Source organism: Arachis stenosperma, chromosome 9 (assembly GCF_014773155.1).
Source record: "Arachis stenosperma cultivar V10309 chromosome 9, arast.V10309.gnm1.PFL2, whole genome shotgun sequence".
NCBI lineage: Eukaryota > Viridiplantae > Streptophyta > Magnoliopsida > Fabales > Fabaceae > Arachis > Arachis stenosperma.
In genome coordinates, this window is record NC_080385.1 from 6,981,275 (window position 1) to 7,005,881 (window position 24,607).

The window sequence follows — 24,607 nt, forward strand, 5'->3', positions numbered from 1 at the left end:
AAGAAAAAAGAGAAAAAAAAAATTACAGATGTCTAATCCAACGGCCACAGATTCTTTACTCTAACTTCTGCATTCATTTCCTTATTGAATGCTCTTTTCAGTTATAGTTTCTGTCTTACAGAAAACGTACATTGGATAGTTATTGAGGGCTCCTTTTATTTTAAATAATGTTCTTAATTTTAGCTCAAAATATGCATAACATATTTATAAGGTAGTGTTTTTGAAAATTAATTTTGAACCCAAATGCGGATAGATACCACATAAAAAGTATATGAGTTTGTTTGGTAATTATTAAGATTAGTACAGAAACAACAATCCAAAATTTTTTATTTGCTGTCATCACAAAAAGTGATAGGAATATTGAGATATATAGAAACTTTTTTATTTGATTAAAAATATTCAGGTTAAACTAATTAAACATTATTTAAAATATTTTTGCATTATGAGATAAACTTTAAAAGAAACAACCGAAAGTCTTGGGTAACCCTAAAATAATTAATTAGGCACATAGCATCTCACAAAATAATCCAATTATAAATAGTTATTTAACTATATACACATCTAAAAAAATTAGCCACTAATATTAGTGACATATTTTTCGTAAAATGTTTGAATATTTTATTGTGACAGATTTAATTATTCTTGTAACGTAAGTGAATGTGAAATAATTTGTATAAAATATACACAAATTTAATTTATCTTAAGGCGGCTACATGATTAAAATGCATAATATATTATTTTGTCAACCATTATCAAAATTAAACGGGTCTAATTTATTCCAAAAATTAATCCAAGATATGAAATATGAAAGATACTATATACTTACAAATTATTTAAATTTATACTTTTAAAAAATATGAAATTTATAATACATCCTCTTAAATTTAATATATAATGATTATCTAAAGTCTAAGTATTTATGAATGGATGACCCACAATATTTGATGGAATATATATATTCTGCTACTATATTAAGGTTAGAAAACTTAACTCATCTTAAAAATTAGTTAAAAAATAAAAAAATCACACTTATAAACTATTCAAATATCATATTGTTAAAAGATATAAAATTTATAATAGACATTCAAATTCTTTATCGGACCAAAAAAAAAATTTGTTCTTAAAATTCATTTTGTAAACGTGATAATATTTTAGATATCATTTTAATAATTTATTCTCAAACACAGTTCATCTCTGTTTTTCATGCCTCGTTGTATTTGTGTCAGAAGGACTTTTAATCACTTCTATTATTATTATTATTATTATTATTATTATTATTATTATTATTATTATTATTATTATTATTATTATTATCTTTATCTTAATCTTATGGTATGGTTGGGGGTATTAATTTTATTTCATGTATTTATACATGAGAGATGTATGATGATGATACACACAAAACAAGACCAACCAGAGGAAGCCACTTATACGACTGTGTAAGAAGAAGCTTTCTTTCACTGAGACACAGAGATTCCAATGGCCTCAATTGGTGCAGTCAAAATCTTCTTCTTCTCCTTCGCTTTCTGCCTCTTCAACTTTCTACCTCCTTCTCAAGGTTTTCTTTACATCGTTCTCCTCAATACTCTTTATTTTTTCCTTAATTTCTATATCTTCAAGCCAGTTTATTATATACTTCTCTTCATATATATTCAAGTGTTTTTAATGTCATTTTTTTTTTAGTTTCCAAATGGTTTAATTTCTGGGTTCTGTTCGTTGTTTCAAAATATCAAAATAAAAATCTTGTGTAATACATTATTTCCATGTTACTTCTTTATTTTATTTTATTTTTCTGGATCAAAGACAAATAAAAATCCGAATAATTTTCAATTGTGACAGGAAAACAAGAGAAATTGAATGCATATAGGTACCCATTTATAAGAAAAGCAAGCACATTCCCATCATCAACACCATCAATCTCAGCACCAACAAACAACAACGGCTATGACTACATAATAATCGGTGGTGGAACAGCAGGGTGTCCTTTGGCAACAACATTGTCACAGAAGTTCAGTGTTCTGTTGCTGGAAAGAGGGGGTGTTCCATTCACAAACCCAAATGTGTCATTCTTAGAAAACTTCCACATTACATTGGCAGACACGTCAGCAACCTCAGCTTCACAATACTTCAAGTCAGAGGATGGTGTTTTGAATGCAAGGGCAAGGGTTTTGGGTGGTGGAAGCTCTATCAATGCTGGATTCTACACTAGAGCTAGCTCAAGGTATGGCTTCAAAATTATATTATTGTGATTTTGTTAAGCAGAATTTAGGATTTAGAATTTAATTAGAGAGAAAATATATAAATATAGAGATAAAATTTCAAAATAAATAAAAGATTGAATTAGAAGGCAAAATGGTAAATATACAAAAAAAAATTAATTTTATTTAGATTTTGTGGTCAATCCAACACTACCAAAGGTTCTTTTGTATCATTCTCTCTTCACAATTTTTTTCATACTCTTGTTTTTTTTTCTTATATTTAATTTCAGTTTTTTTTTAATCTTGATTATGGATCATTGGATCTTGTTTGATTTCTATTTCTATTTTTTAAAATTTTCTGCTTCTTAAAAATATTGTTATAACAGTGAGAGTAATAAAATTTTATTATTATTTTTATATTAATAACTTTCTTTTTCATAAAGATTGAAGACAAAAAAAATTTTTGTCAAAGGAAAGTAGAAGAACAGTAGAGCTAAAATTTGGAATATCCCTTTCTTTAAATTTTCTCTTCCTAGAAAATATTCCCCATTGTTGTTGTTTCCCTCTAAGAATACACTATGGTGTGTCAAGTATGATGTGGAAGTGTATCATAATAATGTATTTGTTTAATTTATTGTTAAAATTCTTTTTGCAATATTCTTAATTATTTTCCGCAAATATTCATATTAATAATATTAAGAATAATGTTACACATCCAAGTATTTTTGTTAACAAAATTTAATTAAGTTGGTCTAACATTAACAAAAATCAATTATAAAGAATACAATTCTAAATTTTAATTTGGTTAATTAGATTTATAAAAAAATATAGATATGTAACATTACTCTAATATTAATAATCGTTATAATCTTTTAATAATGATGGTTTCTGTTTATCCAAAAATGATTCACTTATTATCAATGATATATATTTATAAGTATTTTTTTTATTTATCGAATTTTGCTTGTAAGTGCATTTCTCATGGGTAACAACTAATTAATGGAATTACACGTGAAGGATTTAATACTGCGTAAAGATTCCAACAACTTCTTAAATGTCTATTTTCCCTTCCACAAATGGAAAGTTACTTTTTAATGGGGAAAAAAATTTTCAACTGTTGTTAACTTGTTATGTGCTTATTGGATTTTATATTTTGGTTAAAATTAATTTTAGATTATTTTATTCAGCAAGATATTCATTTTAACTTTTTATAAGCCTACAATATTTTTCTCCTCTTCTCCTTTCTCATGAATTATTCTATTTTTGAAAAATACTCTTGTTCAAATATGTATCCATAAAAATCAAAATCTGTTACTAAGAGAACTCTATTAGTTCACTGGTCATTATAATTTTTGCTCCTCTACACTGCTGAAGTATTATTTATGGTAGAGAAATTAGAGTACAAATTAAAATTATCATGTACCAACTTTAAAAAATGTAAAAACAAAATAATGTAGCTAGCTATATATAGGCCTAGGCTGGAACATGTTTGAAGAAAATTGGTCTTAACTAAAAAAGTAGTTACATCATTGGATTGGAATTTGTTAAGGCTTGCTATTAAGATTGAAATATTGTTCATAGTGAGCCTCTCATATTTATAACATTTATGGCTACTACATCTTCTTTTCATGGAATTTCCTCTTCCTCAGTTCTTAATTATCAATTAAATGCTCCTTGTGGTCCTTTATTTTTCTTTATATTTTTGGTGGGAACTCTTTTGAGTCTTTGTGGTCCTTTGAAACGCAACCCTATTTTATGTGATGGAAGTGATTAGGTGGGGTTATTGTCAGATATATATGGAAAGAGAACAATACTTTCATTTTACAAGGAATCTTCTTTTTTTTTTGGTAAAAGTAATTAAGGTGCCCAATCCTTAGGTAAATGATTAACTTAATTAGAAAGAATATATAAAAGTGACAAAAAGTTAAAAGCACACAAAAAAAGGGTGATAACATAAGTTAGAAGAAAATTTCAAAAAGTAATAAGTAGTGCTAACTTGTTTTCTATAAATTAATATTAGGTTATATATCATCTTATTGTTTAAAATATTTATTTACATCATAATTTCTTTTTGTTCATCCTTCTAATTTTTTTCACAAGTGAAAGAAACTATATCCCACGAGCCATTTAATTTTGTAATATAGTACACACACGCACATGAAAAACATAAAAAGATAAACTTAATCTTCATTTAATGAGAAGAAAAAAAATTTATGTTCTTGTGAACTTATTACCAACCTTTTAAATTAAATGAGTAGAAGAAGAAACTCCGTTCTTGCTAGTCTTTAAAATGCTACACATGATGATTTCAATTTTTTGAGTACATGATACCCAAATAAAAATGCTACACATGATGGTGATGGAGTAATAACAATTACATCACTTTATTTGGTTTTATAGTGGTTGGTAAGACTTAAGAGTAATAATTATTGACACATGCCATTGCCAATTGATGTAGGCCATTCATTTGTGTATCATGTCCCTAGTCTTTTCCGAAGCTAATAATAACCAAGTTTTCTCATATCTATTTTGCGATCTTTGACTGAAATAAATGGCTTAGACGATATACATGAGATTAATAATGTAAGATGTAAATAATAAGCCTGTTAGTAAACTGTAAAGGGATCAATGGAAGATTACTTTTTACCGCTTCTCTTAGTTTGAAATTTTAGTGCATTATAATGAGTGTTTTCTAAGGTCATGAGGTAACTAAAATTTTGCCAACGTTAAATGACTAAATCATAATGTATATAGGGTAGTGCTAGGGAGCCAATGGCTTAAGTGTACAATGTGTACAATGGGCTAAATTTTTGGTCCATGAATAAAATGAACATCACCATACTAGCTAGAATAACCATCCGATACCAAGGATAACCATCCGGATACCAAGGATAATAAACATCTCAATAAAAAATTAAACTGATTTTGGGGTTCACCAAGGATCGAACTCTTGACCTTTCGAATCTAGAACTCTAATACCATATCTGAAACCACTCATCCCAAAAACGTAACCTGACAGAACAATATAACACTAATGGTCATATCTCTAATACTTCTTAAACCTCCATTGTACACATTGTACGCTTAGGCCATTGGCTCCCTAGACTTTTTCATGTATATATGGTTAGTGTGTAATCTATTTTTCATATAATCGCAAACAATCTTCTTAATTTTAATATAAACAATTGAAAATTACTACTCAATACTATTTATGTACATTTTATTTTATTGTTTTAGATAGTATTTTTTAAATGTTTTTGTTTCTTTTAAATATGGTCTCGTTCAAAATCTGTTAGGATTTGGAAAAAAATATTAAGTTTTAGATATCTTTATCCTTCACCTTATGTCATACTATATGGAATCCTTTTTTTATTTACTTATAAAGATGAACCTAAGGTGAATTTATGTGTGTGTTCTTTATTTTGGCCCGGGGGATTTTTTTTTTTTGGAGGGGGTAGTAAAATAAAAACTAATGGGTAATACAAATTTACGTATATTAGTTAAGTTAATCTATGTGGGTGACATTTTTTGACAGGTTCACATATAAAAGAAATAAAGTAAAACATAAGGATTTGGATCTTTTAAATTTTGAATTTTATTTTAGAAGGTAAAATATGATTTATCATCATTTATTTTATAGGTGGGAGTGTGGGATTAAGAGAAAATATGAGAGAGAAAACCTTTAATAATAAAAAATCTTACTTTATTCTCTAAAGTAAAACTTTAAAATTTAGAGGATCCAAATTTAAAACGGAAAAGCACTTCTTAAAGTTACGACTTTAGAAAAAGATGAGTGGATAGGCACAATGCTATAATCGCTTGGTTTTAGCATTTTTTCTATTATTGTCGTCTTCAATTTTTGGGATTTTAAAAAATTTCTGAGAATTCGAATTTTGTCTCGTATGTGTAACACTCTTAAATAGAACTCAAATTAATGACCAATTAGTTTTTAAGTTGAATATTGTGGGAAGCCAATATATATATAAATTTTATTATTATTTTTATCACTGTAAATTTTTTTTAGATTTCTTAACTTTTTAAATATATTTTTTACTTTGTCTATGTTGCACTAACCACTAATTAATTCTAGAGGATTACTGTAGTACCTTCTATAATTTCAAGGGCTCAGTATCCTTATGGTGTGTGGTTAAGAGCTTGTCACGTGTTTTTATTAATAATAATAATTTATTGAAAGCTAATATTATACGGTCAATATCATATTATAATTAACATTTAATATAAAAAAATTATTCAAAACTCTTAAAAATAAAAATATCTAAAACTCAAATAAAAAATATATGAAATTCAAATTTAATAAAAATTATTAAATTTATTTAGCAACTCATATAATATTAATTTCCTAGCATATTGCTCAAAAATTAGTTTAAAATTAAAAGTATCTGAAATATGAAAACGAATCTCTAAATTAGTGATGAGACAAAAGGAAATGGTAGTTAAACTCACTTAAACACACACACATGTTTATTAACATCTATGTATAAGACATATTTTTATCATCCTTAAGCTATGTTTAATAGATGGAATTAATATTACATAATTATAAAGACAGAGAATGAAAAGATATGTTTAAAAATAGAGAGATAACTATAAAATAGTACATTTTAGAATATAAATATATATCTTATATTGTTTTATCATTTAAAGTAAAAATAGATCAACATAAACACAATTTTTTGTCTTTTAATTTAATTATGTATTTATTCTATATTTCAATTACTAAATACAATTTCAAATAGTATGATTCCAACATTCAATACCAATTAAACTCACTTTTATATACTTATTAAATCATATTATATTCAAAATAAAAATAGTAATATATGAAACGGTAATACTAGGAAATAAAAAATATCAAAATTTGTGTTATTTAATATTTATTAATTATTATAATAATAAATGAATATTAAATAAAATAAATTCTGATTTTTTTTACAAATTTTTTTTTTACTTACTAAATATTTCTGTATATGAAATTACTTATACATAAAACAATCATACCCATCTAGAACTTCATCATCTCTATTGTAATATATATGGTTGCACACTTGCACTTAATCAACATTTATTATTTATTTGCATGCAATAATATTAGTGTTAATGATGCAGGTTTATAGAGAAAGTTGGGTGGGATCCAAAGCTAGTGAATGAATCATATCCATGGATTGAGAAGCAAATAGTTCACAGGCCAACGTTTTCATCATATCAAAGAGCAGTGAGGGACAGCCTCTTAGATTCAGGGGTGTCACCATTCAATGGATTCACATATGATCATATCTACGGAACTAAGCTTGGTGGAACCATTTTTGATAGATTCGGACGCCGTCACACTGCTGCTGAATTGCTTGCTTCTGCCAACCCTCAAAAACTTACTGTTTTGATATATGCAACTGTCCAAAAGATTGTTTTTGATACAAAAGGTAGGTTCATATGACTCATCATAATTTTCTCTAAATAATTCTACTTAAATATATTAGAGTTTTAATTTTCATAAACACAAACTGATATTAGAAATTATTTTTTTAAATATTTTCAAAAACATTTTAATTTTTTTAAATTATAAATATGAATATACATAATCTTTTTTATTTATTAAACACAAAATATATCTTCACAACAATAAAATAAAGACATAGAGACATAAAATTATATTTAACATGAAAAATAATTCTAAACATTATATTCTGAGAGGCTGAGACACTAAATTTTTTTATTATTTTTATTAATTTTTTAATTATATTTTTTATTTTTTCTATATCTTTTCAAAAAATTAAAATAAAAATAAATTAAACTTTATAATTTATTTTATTTTATATATAATTTATTACCAAATAAAATACTAAATACTAATTTTTATTTTTTGTTTTGGTATCATGTTTTTAGTATTTTATTTTATTCTATTTTTGAAACTAAATACAATCAAAGTGAAGTGCACATTTCTAAGAAAAATTTTAGAGAAACCAAGTCTAAATTATTTAAAATTGTGTTTGTAGTTTTATTTAATTTACAATTAGATTTTTATATTTTTTTAGTCGGTAAGTGTAATCAAGTTTCTATGTTGTATACATAGTTTTATATAGCTAGGTTCCTATAATTTCATAACATGACTAATAATAATGTTAATAATGTACGATAATATAATGATGCTAATAAAACGTTTTCAGGAAAAAGACCAAAAGCAGTAGGTGTAATATTCGAAGATGAAAATGGGAAACAGCATGAAGCAATAATTGGAAATGATAAAGAAAGCGAAGTGATAGTGTCAAGTGGTGCAATTGGTACACCTCAATTGCTAATGCTAAGTGGAATTGGACCAAAACCAGAGCTAGAGAAATTGAACATCTCAGTTGTACTTGACAACCCTTTTGTTGGTAAAGGAATGGTTGATAATCCAATGAACACAATCTTTGTTCCTTCAAATAGGGAAGTTCATCAGTCACTCATTGAAACTGTTGGTATTACCAAGTTGGGTGTTTATATTGAGGCTAGCAGTGGGTTTAGTCAGTCCCCAAATAGCATTCATTGGCACCATGGCATTGTCTCACCTGAGGTATATGCATTATTATGTTATATTTCACTTAATATAAATCATAAATTTACACTATGAATATTGTGGATCACATTGGAACCCTTAGAAGTTAATTAGGCCATGTAACTTCCTGCCATTAACAAAATAATGGTGTCCAAAAAGCACAAGCCACTACCTCCATTATTCTTTTTTTTTTAAGCTGTTTTATATTTTTTTTATACATCTATAGGTCATTGTATCTCAATGTATGATGCATCAAGTTGGATTTAATATATTTAAATTATTTTTCTTTAGAATAATAGTTAAATTGTCTCAGTGTGATTTTTAAATGCCTTTCTTTTTCAGATCCTGCGTTAATGCGAAATGCTTGTGCACTGAACTATCTTTTTTATATTTTATTTTTTTTTGTTTTGGAAATAAAAAAATATTTTGACATTTGTGTTATATTTTAACCTATCTTATTTTTTATAATGTGACAGAATCTCTCTTAATATTAGTTTGAACTTATTTTTACATGATTATTTTTTAGAGTGCAAATTTCTCTATTATAAACTCATTGTTTTGTCTATTTATTCATATATTTTGGGTCTATATTTTCTCCTCTCCTATCTAAGTTCCATGATGTCAAGAACACCATGCATCAACATTCATTTTTTTCTTTTTTTGTGGCAATTTTTGCATGAACAACCAGATTGGACAACTCTCTACAATCCCTCCAAAGCAAAGATCACAAGAAGCAGTTCAAGCCTTTATCAAGAACAAGAAAGACATACCAGTTGAAGCATTCAGAGGAGGTTTCATATTATCAAAGGTTGCAAATCCTTGGTCAGTAGGTGACCTCAAATTGGTCAACACAAATGTCAATGACAATCCTTCTGTAACCTTCAACTACTTCAGCCACCCTTACGATCTCCATCGCTGCGTCGAAGGGATCAAGCTTGCTACAAAGGTAGTTCAGTCTCAACACTTCACAAACTACACTCTGTGTAACAGAGAAACTACAGAGAAACTTCTTAACCTCAGTGTTAAGGCCAGTGTTAACCTTGTACCAAGGCATGCCAATGATACTAAGTCTTTGGAGCAGTTTTGCAAAGATACTGTGATCACAATTTGGCACTACCATGGTGGTTGCCATGTTGGGAAGGTTGTTAGTTCTGATCATAAGGTTCTTGGTGTTGATAAGCTGAGAGTGGTTGATGGATCAACATTTGATGAGTCTCCAGGAACAAATCCTCAAGCTACTGTTATGATGATGGGCAGGTATGTACATAGAGATCATAATACAGAGATATTCAGACTAAGAAAATTTGTCTCCTATTTTGTAAGATCAAAATATAGAAAACAACTTTGTATCTCTGTATTTCTATCTTGAGACTTTAAATGTGATCATAATAAACATTATGTTGCATTTAAAGATAATGCTAATGATATACTTAGTTAAACTTGGTGCATCATGCATCTAGATGATCCAAAGATATAGATCTTAATGTAACTTTTATCAACAATTTTTATTAGATCTATATCAGTGGTTTATTTTGGTGAATCATGTACAACCAACTTTAACTTGGTGCATCTAAGACATTTCATGAATCTAAATAGGGAAGTTATGATGCTAATATTTACATGTTGGTATCTACTTGTGTCTGACAGGTACATGGGATTGAAGATTTTGAGAGATAGGTTGGGGAAATTGGCTTGAATATGAGGAGGAAAAGTAAAGTGTGCAGTGTGAAGATGAGAGCAGCTATCTTGCAGATTAGGAAGGAAAAAAAAAAGAGTGTTAGTTATAGGATTGGAAGCTAAGCTAAAGCAGTTTATTTGTGTAATGTTTTGTAAAACAGTGGAATTGTTAATCAAGAAGGTCATGGCTTCATGACTTTTTGTGGATGAAAAGGTTATCCTAAATGGAAATTTGCTGAAAATCCATAAATTCTTAAAACAGCTCTTTCTGAAAATATGGCTGCTTTACAATCACTCATCCTTCATTTTTTTTTTACAAAATTTACAAACATCATAAATTAAAATGAGTGACTATAAATATTCTCAAAGCACACATTAAACGTGCTAAAAGAACATGCAAGTCTTTCTGGCAAAAATTGCCATTTTTTTCAACAAAGTAATAAATACATGTCCACTCTCATCAGAATCTGTACTCAGAATAATGTAGTCAAGATTGAAAAAGTTTTAATGGGATCCAGGCCATAGTTTAGTTGAAAATCCATGCTCACTGGTGCTTCCTCTGGACATGCTTCTCAACTTTTGCCAGAACTTTATTTTCCTTCCACTAGTCAAAGGCCCTGAAGAAGAATGCCTCCTGAAAGATTCAAATTCTTGGCCTGAAGTACTGAGCAAATCTGTTGCTGATAATGCTACCTTTTCCTCGCCGGATTGGTAGCCATACACCGGCGTATGATACCCGGAAAAGTCTTCCCCCTCGTCCGAAACACCGGACAATTTCACTTCCATGTCAGTTAGGAGACTTCCTTCTTGAAAACTCCTTGATCTGACATCACTTGTTTCCTCAAATTCATTGCATACTAGCTTCAAGGCTTGAACTACTTCCCCCATGAATGGTCTTTGAGACACTTCTGGCTGCACACACATGGATGCAATCGCTGTGACTTTTAACATTGTGTCAGCAGGAATGCTAGGCTTTACAACAGGATCTATGATCATCTCTAAGCCCTCCTTATTTGTTAGAAGCGGACGAGCCCAGGTAACAAGGTTTTCTTGGCCTGGTGGTTGTGAAAAATCCACAGGCTTTCTTCCTGTTAAGAGCTCAAGTAGTACTACTCCATAGCTGTAAACATCACTCTTTACAAGAAGATGGCCAGTCATTGCATATTCAGGAGCCAAGTATCTGCAAAATCAACATTTAAATGGGATAAGCTTTCATCTTGAGGAATGGAAAGAAATTTTGAAGTACCTCTAGAGTTAAAAATCAAGATTATTAGTATTTACCCAAATGTTCCCATAACATGTGTGGAGATATGCTTGTTTCCCTCCTCCAATGCCGTTCTAGCCAATCCAAAATCCGAAACTTTTGGTGTAAAGTCATCTTCTAACAAGATGTTGCTGGACTTGAAATCCCTGTGTATGACACATGGATTTGAATCCTCATGAAGATAAGCCAATCCCCTAGCTGCACCAAGCGCAATCTTCATTCTGGAATTCCAATCTAGTGGACTAGTTTCCTTGTCAGCACCTGTGAAAATAGAAAGCAACCAAAAAGCCACTATCAGAACAGAAATACTTATCTTGAATCTTGGATGATGATGATTTAGGAGGATATATCATTATTCAGATTAAAATAGTTAAAGAGTGATGTTTGATTACCATGAAGGTGAGATTCCACACTTCCATTAGGGACTAGTTCATAGACTAGGCACCGGGTCTTTCTCTCTATGCAGATACCTAACAATGTAACTAAATTTCTATGGTGCAGCCGGCTAAGCATCTCAACTTCTGCCAAGAACTCGCGACCACCACGCTGATCGTCTCTTTTAAGGATCTTCACTGCTACATCCCTCCCATCATTTAGAATTCCCTTGTATACAAGACCAAAGCCACCTTCTCCTAATATTCTTGAAGAATCAAAGTTATTTGTTGCTTTTTCTAACTCATTCAATGAAAATATCTTAGCAGCTCCTGTGTATGTTATTGACCCTGAATTGAAGGACATTGATCCTGAACTTTGCATTTTCCCATGAGCTAATTCTGTAGGAGTACCTGTTTAAGTGTTTGAAGAATTTCATGATACTAAGATTAACTTATAGAAATCAATATTTTTCTGTATCTGAATTGGACTAACCAGATAGTTTTGAAGAGGGTGAAATCAAAACATCTGGACCTTGTTCCGGTTTGATGACACAGGATCTGTACTTCAACAAACAAAGCCAAGCAAGTCCAATGAATATAACAAAAGCAGTAACTGATGACAAGACAATTACAACAATCATTCTCCCATTATTATTCTCTCCTTTTGTCTTCCTTGAGACATCTACTCCTAAAGGTTTCATTATTGTTCCATTGTTATCACCACTGATATATGGCCCATTGTCTATACCATTGGACGCGGAAGGTGGCGATGGTGGAAGACCTGCATCAGTGACAGAACCAGAAAATTTTGGAAATGAAGACAAACATAATACATATAATATACTAAGAAACTTGTAAGAATTGTATAACCTGGGTATTGGACATAGAGAACTTCATAAGCACCAAATATTGAAGCATGCCTAAGAACCTTCTTGTGCCAGAGTTTCTGATATATGGAAAAAGCAGTGGTGTCATTGAATTTTACTCCTGTTGGTACCAAGTTTATGAGAACATTGGTTTTCTCTAGTTGTAGATTAGCAGCATCAGCTCCTACAATGCGAACTTGGCTGCGATTCAGCGAAAGACCGGCTGCAACTTCCTCAGCAAGCTTTGAAACCAAAGGAAAAAACTTGGATATTGCAATGCCAATTTGGAGTTTTACTTGAAGGGGCAATACACAACCACAAGGCGAACTGGGTGGCGTGTATGTCAAGGGATCAGAGCAAGTCATGGACAAACAATCTACAAGTAGGAGGATCAATATTCAACATCACATAGATTTCTTGAGATGATTGATAAAGAAGAAACAGAAAAAAGCTTATGAAGTATTGGGATTAAGTTCAGATTACCTTTATTAGGAGGTGGAGGTGGCAGAACAAAAGAATATGCAGCTGGTGGCTGAGCCTTAGTCTTCTTCAATGATGAACTCAGAGGTGCAATTCTAGGTGAATGAGAGGGTACTGATGAACAATCGATATAACCAACAGTTAGATCCTAATAAAAAAACCAAAGTACATTAAATGGAGAAAGATCCTCAAAAGAAGGAAAATTGATAAAGTGATAAACTGAGAAGTTAAATAACAAATTTGTAACTTCTATGAGTCCCACTATCTAGTTACTTTATCAATTTTCTCACTTTAGAAGAGTTTGATCTACATGAAATATATTACTACCTCGCTTTCAAAATAAATATCTCTTTGACTAAATTGTTAATTGAAAAAATTCAAGGATTTGGCCATAATGGATCTATATAATTAAGTATCCAACATACCAATTTGGTCAAAACAACATATGTTTTGGAAAAAAGTATTTTATACCGTTGAGGTGGCTTGACATAATCGCTGGTGATGGTGCCAGTGAAGGTGCAGGTGCACGAAAATCCTTGTTCTTTGGTGAAGAGAATGGAGGTTGCAACTTGGAGACTGAAGGACCTATACTTTTAAAAGAATTTCACACAAGAGATAAGATTAAATTTTACACTTTAATGTTCAAATATGTAATGATTGAGTAGTACTTTTATGTAATGCTTTTCAATCAGAGAATCAAACCTTGATAGCTGTAAGCAGGAGGATGGATTGGATAGGCCGGCGCAGGGGTCGGGTTGCCGGACCTTTTCCTCGAATAGTGATGCTTATGATGTGATATTGGAGAATCCATAGAACTATGTGTCCATTTCCTTGCATGAGTTCTTTGAATTGGCTTAGAAGGTGGCATTGCAATACTTACAGGAACATTGGAAGATGATTTTGAAGGTGCATGTGCAGTGCTTTTGGAAACTTGAGAAGTTGATTTCAATGGTGGGATTGCAATACTAGACTGATTACTTGCTCTTGAATCGTGTGGATTGGTGACTAAAAATAGAAACATAAATCTTAATTTACCATAGTTATGGAATGAATGAACTTTCCTACGGAGGAAAATATCAACTATAAACTAAGTTAACTAAAAATTACTAATTTTATAAATAGTTTTGAGTGGTATGTTCATCGGAATTTCTACTTTTTGGCCCGCGAAAGCAGAGAGAATGACAGGGGATCATGTCTAGAAAGATCTACCAAAATTAACAAAGTAATATATAACATCTGTAATGATTATTGTAATAACTACAATTAATAATATGTAAACCTTATGTATTAACCTCAAATACAAGTTTGTGACTAAGTTCCCATTTGTTAAATTTCATTAGCAAAATCCTAAGTAGGAATATAATTCTGAACAACATAACATTTTCATTGTAGAACACCTCAAATTATAGCTCATACCTTCATATTCATGAAGCTGTTGAGTGCTGAGCACTAAATGTAGCTTAATCAGCAGCAGAATCAGCTTCAACCCCATTTCCTTCCAAGTGAAATTGTAGATCAATCATGAATTCTCTTACCCTTCACCACCAATCCAAGAACAACAACAAAAATTGGAACAGAATTTGGTGGAACTAGAAGCAAAAATTGTACAACAGCCATAAGAGAATTAAAAATAAGGCTATAATAAGACTTGGAGACATGAGAGTTGTGAAAGAAGAGGTTTCATTGTTGTGTCTGAGACAAAAATCGAAGATGAGATGAAACCAAAAAGCACAGAAATACACATGCTCCACTGTAGAAGCAGGAAAAAAACACAGTGAACACTTTGATAAGAAGAGAGTTGGTGGGGTTGGACTTGTGGCTTGAATGTTTGTTTGTGCTTATTTGCATCTTGATTGAGAGAGAGAAAGAGAGAGAAACAAGTTAGAAGCAAGTGCATAGGCCTAAAAGTAAGAGAGTGATTGAATTAAAAAATTCATGGTGCTTGACTTTCTTTTCAGTTTTATCCAGGCAATGATTTCACACACACAAGGCATTGTTGGTGGGATATTGGGATTAGATATCCTAATTAATCCAATATTAGTTTGAAAAGTTGAAAGTTAGTTAGTTTTCAACTTTCATTCAATTAAATTAATATTTCATAGACCTTTGTTCTTTTCTTTTTTCTTTTCTTTTCTTTTCTTTTCTTTTCTTCTCTTTTTCTTTTTTCTCTTATCCCTATATTCTTTAAGCAATAATTGTATATTTGTATGGGTGGTGCTTTATATCTAAGAGGAATGATTAATAATTAGTAATTACACATCAAGTTAAATTTGATGTATTAAGAAAGTTTTGATGGTGTAGTTAACTAATGAAGATTAGTTATATCACAAGTAGATACAGACATCATAAGCTTAAAAATAAATAAATTACACTACATGATTTTACATGTTTTTATTTTAGACACACACACATATATTGTATAAGTAGGTCCCAAAAAAATTAATTTTGTATTTATAAATCTTTTGATTAAATGAAAAAGGTTTAATTACATACTCTAGGTTCTCAATTATACTTTCACTGTTTAATTTTTTCAATTGATTTTATATAGTTTATAATGTTTTAATCAAATTTTACGGTGCAGTTTTTGTTTCTTTCAATAAATCCTTATTTTTATCTACCGTCACAATAAAAAGTTAAATTAGAGAATTGAAGTTGTTATGACCATTTATATCCAACAACTTTCATATCTCATACAATAACAGCAAGTACAACATTCCAATTTCCGTTGTTAAAGAAAAAAAAAATTAAATTAAAAAGTAAATATACGACATATATTATACTCTGCAAGAACAAAAAATATGTATAGTTCTGTACCAATATTTTAGCAATGTACTATAGTTGCCTAGTTGGGGCAGTAAATTTATGAAATATTCAATCTTTATTATGGCGCTTTGTCATGATTGACAAAATTGGAAACTTCGTTAAAAAAAAATTATATAGATTATTAAAAAATTTTAATTATAATAATCTAATTGAAAATTGAGAAGGTTTTGCTTATAAAAAAGAATAATATAATTGAAAATTAAGTAAAATTATATTAATATAATATCTACGTAATAATTAAACCAAAGAAAAAGTAAATTACAAGATCATGAACTATACTCCTAATTTTTTAAATTAGTACTTAAAAGTCAAATATTCATGCACAGCCAATAATTTCCTACTAGGTCTATGCATATAAAAAAAATTATTAATTAAATAAATTTATTAAATGAATATAATTATCACAAAAGTTAACTAATTATTAACACATTTTAAAATAAATAAATTTAATTTGAAAATACATGCGTAAAATAAAAAAAAAAAGAAAAGTGGAAAAGAATTTTGAGTTCTTTATGCATATATAGTATATATGATCTTAATTTTGATGAAGCAGACCACCAGCAACAGAACATATTTTAGGACATTGCTGAAATGATTGTGACAAACTTCAACATTAGGGTAGACATATATTGATTAACTACTCGAGCAACAGTAATATCATCTTTAAAATTATTGACCCTTTTTTTCTTACTTTTGTTTATATGTCACTTATTATTGTAGGACCGTCTACGAATTTTTCTTGGATATTTTTCTGAGTTAGTGAAGCTTATGTCGTTTTTTCCCAGCTACATCAATTGCTTTTATTAGTAGGGTATGCTTTTAATGGTATATTATTTTGTGAGCCTAGTAATTATTTTCTTTATTTTACCCCTTTTTTTCACGAGCTAGTTTCTCATTGGATTAATCCATTGATATTTATCGGAAACTTACCCTAATTATTATTAACTAGCTAGGAACTTCAAATTTGTGTAGGACTTACTAACCAATAATGTTTGATAGCTCCATAGAGCCATTTCTTTTCTTTAAATCCATGTATAATTATCCAAATTAATTAAAGAGAAAAAGAAACTGGGTATTTAGGAAAAATCAAGGGGTAAGATGCACATGGTTATCCATTTTTGAATAAGTGTCCCACCATAGATGGAACCACAAGATTTGGTTAGTTGTTTCAAAATTCAGTGTGTGAGTCTACTCTATACCTTTTGCTTTATTATCTCTTCCATAAACCATGAAAACAACATTGTCGATTATTGTGACCAAGCATGGCCATGGTACTAGCCACACTAAATCACACAATACGATTCCCATCTGTCGGTGATTTTAATTACTCCATATACCATATCTTTGCCTAAAAGATTTTTAACTACAAAGCTCATGGAAACTTATTATTAAATTTTTATTTAAGAGTAATATTTTAATAAGAGTAATACTCTGATGTGACTAAGAAAAGGGAGGTTGAATCTTAGCTTTTTTTTCTGTTAAATAGTTTTTTTGCCTTTTCAAAGAAACTTAGAAGATATTTTTATTTTTATCTCGTAGCATCTTGAGAGACATTTTCATTCTGTCTTCTGAGTAACAGAATTTTGTCTCCTTAGTAACAGAAACAAAAAAGAAGTAGAGAAGAAGGAATAATACCAGATGTATCTTGATTCAACTACTTAGTGCAATATAGCCTACATCCAGTCTCCATCACAATTATGATGGAATTTCACTATCTCTTTTTTAAGATTACAGACACCAATGCTTCCCTAGGATCTACCCAATCCTATCAGGGACAAATTTGGATTCTAACCCAATCCAAATTTGACTAAGACTCAACCCTAGCTATCAACCGCAAAGTGCTAACCCAACTTGTAAGAAAATTTTCACATGATCATGATATAGAACGGAAAGATGTACAAAGAAAACCTAGGACATCTTATGACTTTTTCTCTAGTTTTGCTCACTGTCTTTTACCTCTCATTGGTTTTTTCATACAAACCTCTCAATGTTTACCTTTTACCATGAGAGTCAGACAGACAATACTAAGAAAAAGAAATACTACGTGAACACCATGAAGGAGAAGAACTCAAACAGTTTTAGGTAGCTATGAGAACTGAACTCTGTGATTTTCACTTACTCTCCTTGTTTACAACTCTTGGCCGTTCACCCTTAATATAGAAGAGTGAAACTTCCAAGGTTAAATCACGTTCAACCCTAACACTGTCTTCTTCTCCAACATTAGAGTGTAGCAGCGGTTTCAACAGAGAGGAGAGAGAGAACCGAGTCTGTTGCATGCATGTCACCTGTTCTCTCTCAATCTTTTTCTTCAAACTTCTTCAATATTGACCATTGATCTTGACTTTGGCTCCAAGTATTGATTCTAACCGTTGATGTGATTCTGAACCAAGATGACTTCATGTTCTCCATTGTTGCTTCTTCCATACTTGAGACCTTGTGACTTTCTTCTTGGTTCCTCGTTGAAGCACAAATGAAGAAAGAAATTTTTTATGTGCTTTGACCGGGAAAGACTAGTTACTTGGTTGTATTTCATTTTTTTTTTGCTTTAATTTGGCAACAACTTTTTTGCCTTTCAAATCTCCATAGCCTGTATAGTTTTCATTTTTTTCTTTTTCTTCTTTGAATGAGTGATGTGACCGAAGTAAAGAGAGAGAAGAGAGAAGAGAAAAAAGCTTTCCGTAGAAGCTTTAAGCAAATTAAACTGAATTGAATTTTAAGTTCCAGTTACCAAGAGTGAGAGATCCATATGAAGCTTGGTCTCTTGGGGTTTCTACTTTAATTCATCAAGCTTGGTTCATGGGCTTGTGATTGAACTTGTCTTTTCTACCTTAATTTCAAAGTTCAGTCACTAATTTTTGAATCAATTTTATTTTTGAATCAATTTTATATTAGGCTGAATTAATTTATTGATCAAGATAGACTTTAAACATTTATTTCTTGGGCCAATTAGTTTTACTTTATTTCCTGCACACTTTATCAAATACATTAAACAACTAATTAATAATATTTTAATAAACACCTGATTAACATTTTAATAATGTTCGATTATCATATTAGCTTTTCAAACTCAAAATACTCTAAATCTGCTTTTAATGGTACTTCTTATACTATTTGATATTATTTTACTGAAGAGAATATAATGATAAATTACTAATGAGCATTAATTTGATCATAAATTTATACGATGTCTATGTCAAATAATTGCTAGATAGTGTCAACATGACAATTTTTTATCATTATCAAACCAAACATGGAAAATTATTCTAAAGGATCGCTAGGAAGATTTAATTATTAAAGAGGACCTTTAATACTAAAATTATTAAGAAGACAAAATTTTTTTATAATATTTAAAAAAAAGAACCAAATCTTTTTATAAAAAGACAAATATATCTTTAATTATTTATTTATTTATTTTTTATAATTTTTATGTTGATAAATTTTATTTTTCTTAAAATTTTAGTAATTTTTATTAATTATTTATTTTTTTATTTTTGTGATCTTTACCTAACGAAAAAAAAGGACAAAAGATAAGAGAAAAGTAAAAAAATAAATAAATAAATAATAAAAATTACTAAAATTTTAGAGAAAATAAAAATTGTTAATATAAAAATTACAAAAAATAAATAAAAATAATTAAAGATATATTTGTCTTTTTATAAAAAAATTTGTCTTTTTTCTTAAATATTATAAATTATAAAAATTTGTCTTTTTTCTTAAATATTATAAAAGGATTTGGTCGTTGTTAATAATTTTAATATTAAAGATCTTTTTCAATAATTAAATCTCTCCAACGGTCTTTTAGAGTAATTTTTTCTTTCCTAAATTAATTAACTAATTAATCCCAAATGAATATTCATACATATCTATATAGCGTTGAAAGTCAAACAACATATATTAAAGATTATAAAAAATAAATTAAAAAATAATTAAAGATATATTTGTCTCTTTATAAAAAGATTTGGTTCTTCTTCTTAAATATTATAAAAAAAATTTGGTCATTCTTAATAATTTTAGTATTAAAGGTCCTTTTTAATAATTAAATCTTCCTAACGATCCTTTAAATAATTTTTCCATATAAAAAGCAAATTACTAGAGACTAATAGACTTATGTTTTGCAACTTAGGATTTAATCAAATCAAACATTTTTCTTTATATTTGTAAGAGTTAATTGCATTTTACTCCTTTAACAAAGAAAAAAAAAACTACACTAGGAACCTTTAACAATAATGTGGGCAAGTGACAAGTTGAGTCCTGAACCTTCTGAGATTTGGATTCTTCACCATTAAAAATAGAGAAAAGGAGATAATAATTAGGGTAAGACAAAATGAAGTGTAATTTTGTTATTGTTCAAACTGAATGGTGATCAGTGATCACACCTAGGTCGCAAACAAGCTAAGTATTGTATTGAAAGAATGACATCCTGTATGATATAATATTTATTTATATCGTCTACCTTCATGACTCAATTACCATCAAATCCTGTCTTCTAATAATAGATAATATGTTATTATGAATATAAAACAGAGTGTGAAAGTGCCAAAAACATACAATATGTTAAACTGCCGAGTTGACAGGAAAATTGAACAACAATTAAATGAGCAAAAATAAGTAATGGTGTGTTCTGAGAGAAAGTGTGCTATAAAAAGACCAAATAGACGACTATTACAACAATAATAAACTGAAGGAAGTTTAGGTGTTCCCAAATGAAGCTTTCCTCTTCGAATTCTCATATGATATGTTCTTGTCGCTCTGTTAGAAGGGGACAAACAGGTTAAAAGAAAGAAACACATATATGAGCCAAGCCACGTACGTGACCTTGCATTTTGCATCCACTGCTATACTTTCTTTCTTTTCCTTCCTTTATTTATTTTTTTTTAAAGTCACAAAAACAATGATCAGTTAAAAGAAACAAGGCAGATAGAAAATACATACAAATTTACAATAATTAAAAGAAAAGAAATTGTACCTTAATTTAACAGGAAATATTGCACTATTCTTGGAGTGATCTTTCTTTATATCTCTTTTTCGGTCTTGGTTTTCATCACTATTATAAAATTGACAAATATAAAATTATCGACCATACTAAGTTTACACTAAAATTAGTGTTTAAAATCAACTATAAAATATATATTAAAACATAAAATACATATTGAAAATGAGTAAAACAATATATGTATTTATATATAAATACATAATAACTGATTTTGGTAACTAATTTTAATATACAAATAATATTTTTGTAAGATTAATGATGGTGATTCTGGTTATTGTAGTTTTTACAATATGCAGTGTAATTTTTATTATAAGTTTCTTTTTCTTGCAATTTAAATTTGAATATATTTGCAGCCCATTACAACTCTATTTATTATAGTAAGTTTGAAGTTATGATATATATACAATTACATACAGTAACATGGAACAATTTCAATATGATAATCACCAAATTAATAATAATATTGTGTTTTGATAGATAATAAAGTAAAAAAAAAAAAGATAAAAAAGAGATAAAAACTAAAAAGTGGAATTAAAAAAAAAACTAAAATATTGATTGATGGTTGCGACTACAATTACAATTATAATAGCAGACCATATATTAAAACAAACTCATTTATAATATGAAAGCTAAGCTGCTCAAAAAATAGTAATTTCATAAGTATAATCAAAACTCAAAAGCTTAGTCAACATAATTGGGCAACTTACCAATAATCTTTGGAACCACGAGTAAATCCACTCTTTCTCTGGTTGTCTGTTCTTTAACTCTGCGACAAGAATATAATTCCTCATGATCCCCCACATTCGATACGTTATTACTACGATACGGTAATTAACCACACAAACAAGGACGATATCAAACAACATACTGTGGTATAGAATTGACGACACATCATGAACATAAACATGAATATGCGAAAATGTTTTATTTCAAATTTTTGTCTATTCATAAATAGTATAACTTTTGCAAAGTGATGTATTAGTTTGGTAGCTTTGACGTTTTCGAGGTCTAAAGTTCTTTTTTTATGTTAGTAATAAATCATTATTTATCATTTGTGTGATTTAAATTTATTGAGAAAGTGAAAACACTTGCTTTGCAACAACAAATGTTAACATGTCCATTTATAATTAGTAAAGAGCATTGTAAACCTTTATTTTTGTAATTCTTGTAGTGACTTTTGCAAGATATATATATCTATAAAATTGAAGCAAAGAAACTTTCTGTAAGAGAAACAATAAAAAATTATAGCTAGGTTGTGCAGAAGAAATAAAAAGAAAATTCAAGCACGTAGATAATTCAACTGTGTTTTCGTTTACTACCATTATATATATGCCAAAATCAATTTTGAATGATTTAATTTTTGTTGTGGATCACTACACTAAACAATTTACAGTACAACAATAATGTGTGAAAACTACTGAGATTAGTATTAGAAGCATTACCTCTACGTCATGAGATTCATAGCCCTCATCCTTCATCTCTCCATCAAGATTGACATGGACATGCATCCAACGTATCCCACACCCCTTTATTACTACTTCTTCATTATCTTCTGTATTTGCATAGAACTTAAATTTAAGGATAGGATTACAAGTGGTGCCTTTCTTTCTCTCTTTGATTGCTTCCGTTATCTTCTTGGAACCCTTTCCATCATACCATACTACCGTATGATCTGATACCATTTCCAATGCAATCTCATGGGCATCGGGAACATAACCGGTCAAGTATTTTCTATTGGCAGAAATTCGATCCATTCCCACTCGTTGCAACCCTTTTTCAAGTAGCATTTCCATCCAAATATCACTTCTTTGTCCCAAATGTTGAAATATTGGTATTGAGAAATCAAGATGCAGCCAACAAGACAAGAAGAAATCTTGTGATCTGGAGCAACTTCAACAATGATCGAAGCTTCTCTACAGTAGTAGCTAGGGAACCACTCATTAATTATGCTCTCTTTACTTGGTAAATAGTACAAGAATTTATTACCATTATTTGCTTCATTATGCGGATATCCATCATTATTTGCCACAAGTTCTATCCTGGATTTTAAATCTTTTAAAACTGCTTCATATGCATCATCATCCAACTTTGTGCAGTTACAGAATCCAATCGATGCGTAGAGTTTATTTCTTGGTGGTTCACTTGTTAAACTTGAGACTGCCTCTAAAGATTTGCAGTTTATTGCATTAAAGTATAAAATAGATGGAGGAAGTGGAGGAACGTATTGAAACATTTCACAATCAAGGATCAAGATATCTATGAGCTGTTGAAGATTCTTAATACTTTTTGGCAAACTTGTAATGACATGACAACTTACCAGTTGTAATACTTGTAATGATTGTAAGACATAAATGTTGTCTGGGAGTTTAGACAACCTCTTACATTTGTTGAAATTTAATATCTTGAGAGAAAAGAAGACAGAGGTGGGCAATATTCTACTTAACATGATGCATGTGTCGTCTTTATGTTTTATTGGATCCATGAGTGCAATTTTAGAGGCAAAGTTTAGAGGAAGTTTCTGAAGAGAGTAACTGATGTTAAAACCGAACCACTCAATATTTTTGAGATGCATAATAGTGGATGGCACTTCACTCAAAGCCGTTGACGGTAAAAATAACCTGATTTTGGAATGATCAGTCATCATGGAGATTGAGAACTCTTCCAAATTGGAGCAACCATTGGCCCACAAGGCACGGAGAGAGGGTGAACAATAGTCACTGCAAAGCCTCTTTAGCGATGTGCAATAGCTCACAATTAGTTCTTCAATCTTGGGGAGAGAGAAAATAGATAGATGAACATCTTGTAAGCTTTCACAGCCAAAGAATGTTATGAATTTGAGATTCGTAGCACCTGCTAAATTTGGGCACTCTATCAAGCGTTTGCAGCCACGGAGGTCAATAATCTCCAAACTTGGTAGATTCTGTATCCCAACAAACATGTTAACACATGGACTTGACTAGTGGAGGAAAACAGTGTTGTTTTATTGTTTAGTGCGTTACACTCTCACTTATTGTAATTGTAAATTTGTAATTTTATAAAGGAAAAATACAAGTAGATAATAAAAATACTAAATAATGTACACAATGGATATATTGGATGTTCAATTCTCTAGGTATGCGGATGATTATCCTAATATTAAGATTTAGGTGGATAATTTGAGAGTGTAGTATGTTTTTATTTTATTGGGTCAATTTTAGAACATATTATTCATATTTTACAAAAATTATTATCTACCTAGCAAATATCAAATATTATACAATGGAGTTAGAATATTATCAAACTTGACTTGTCGGGTTAGAAAATACCGTGAAAAACAAAAAAAAAATCCTTTTAAAATTAATATACATCTAATATCAAATATTAAATCACAATAAGTTTTTCA

At 29.5% G+C, this 24,607-nt stretch overlaps 3 protein-coding genes across 3 annotated transcripts; 1 reads left to right on the plus strand and 2 right to left on the minus strand.

Annotated features, from left to right (window-relative positions):
- The first annotated feature begins 1,412 nt into the window (after positions 1-1,412).
- Positions 1,413-10,633, plus strand: LOC130951096 (protein HOTHEAD-like). The gene is made up of 6 exons (XM_057879709.1): positions 1,413-1,558; positions 1,840-2,221; positions 7,326-7,636; positions 8,381-8,766; positions 9,437-10,005; positions 10,396-10,633. Exons 1-6 carry the CDS (start codon positions 1,480-1,482, stop codon positions 10,442-10,444), a joined length of 1,776 nt encoding a protein of 591 aa, XP_057735692.1. The 5' UTR covers positions 1,413-1,479; the 3' UTR covers positions 10,445-10,633.
- A 34-nt stretch (positions 10,634-10,667) lies between these two features.
- Positions 10,668-15,314, minus strand: LOC130951095 (receptor-like serine/threonine-protein kinase ALE2). The gene is made up of 9 exons (XM_057879708.1): positions 14,826-15,314; positions 14,112-14,414; positions 13,881-13,994; positions 13,413-13,523; positions 12,934-13,305; positions 12,557-12,844; positions 12,082-12,474; positions 11,707-11,950; positions 10,668-11,605 (listed from the first exon to the last, which is right to left on the minus strand). Exons 1-9 carry the CDS (start codon positions 14,899-14,901, stop codon positions 10,930-10,932), a joined length of 2,577 nt encoding a protein of 858 aa, XP_057735691.1. The 5' UTR covers positions 14,902-15,314; the 3' UTR covers positions 10,668-10,929.
- A 5,444-nt stretch (positions 15,315-20,758) lies between these two features.
- Positions 20,759-23,878, minus strand: LOC130951097 (disease resistance protein RPS4B-like). The gene is made up of 4 exons (XM_057879710.1): positions 22,668-23,878; positions 21,933-21,991; positions 21,199-21,276; positions 20,759-20,981 (listed from the first exon to the last, which is right to left on the minus strand). Exon 1 carries the CDS (start codon positions 23,867-23,869, stop codon positions 22,946-22,948), a length of 924 nt encoding a protein of 307 aa, XP_057735693.1. The 5' UTR covers positions 23,870-23,878; the 3' UTR covers positions 20,759-20,981; positions 21,199-21,276; positions 21,933-21,991; positions 22,668-22,945.
- Positions 23,879-24,607: the final 729 nt, after the last annotated feature.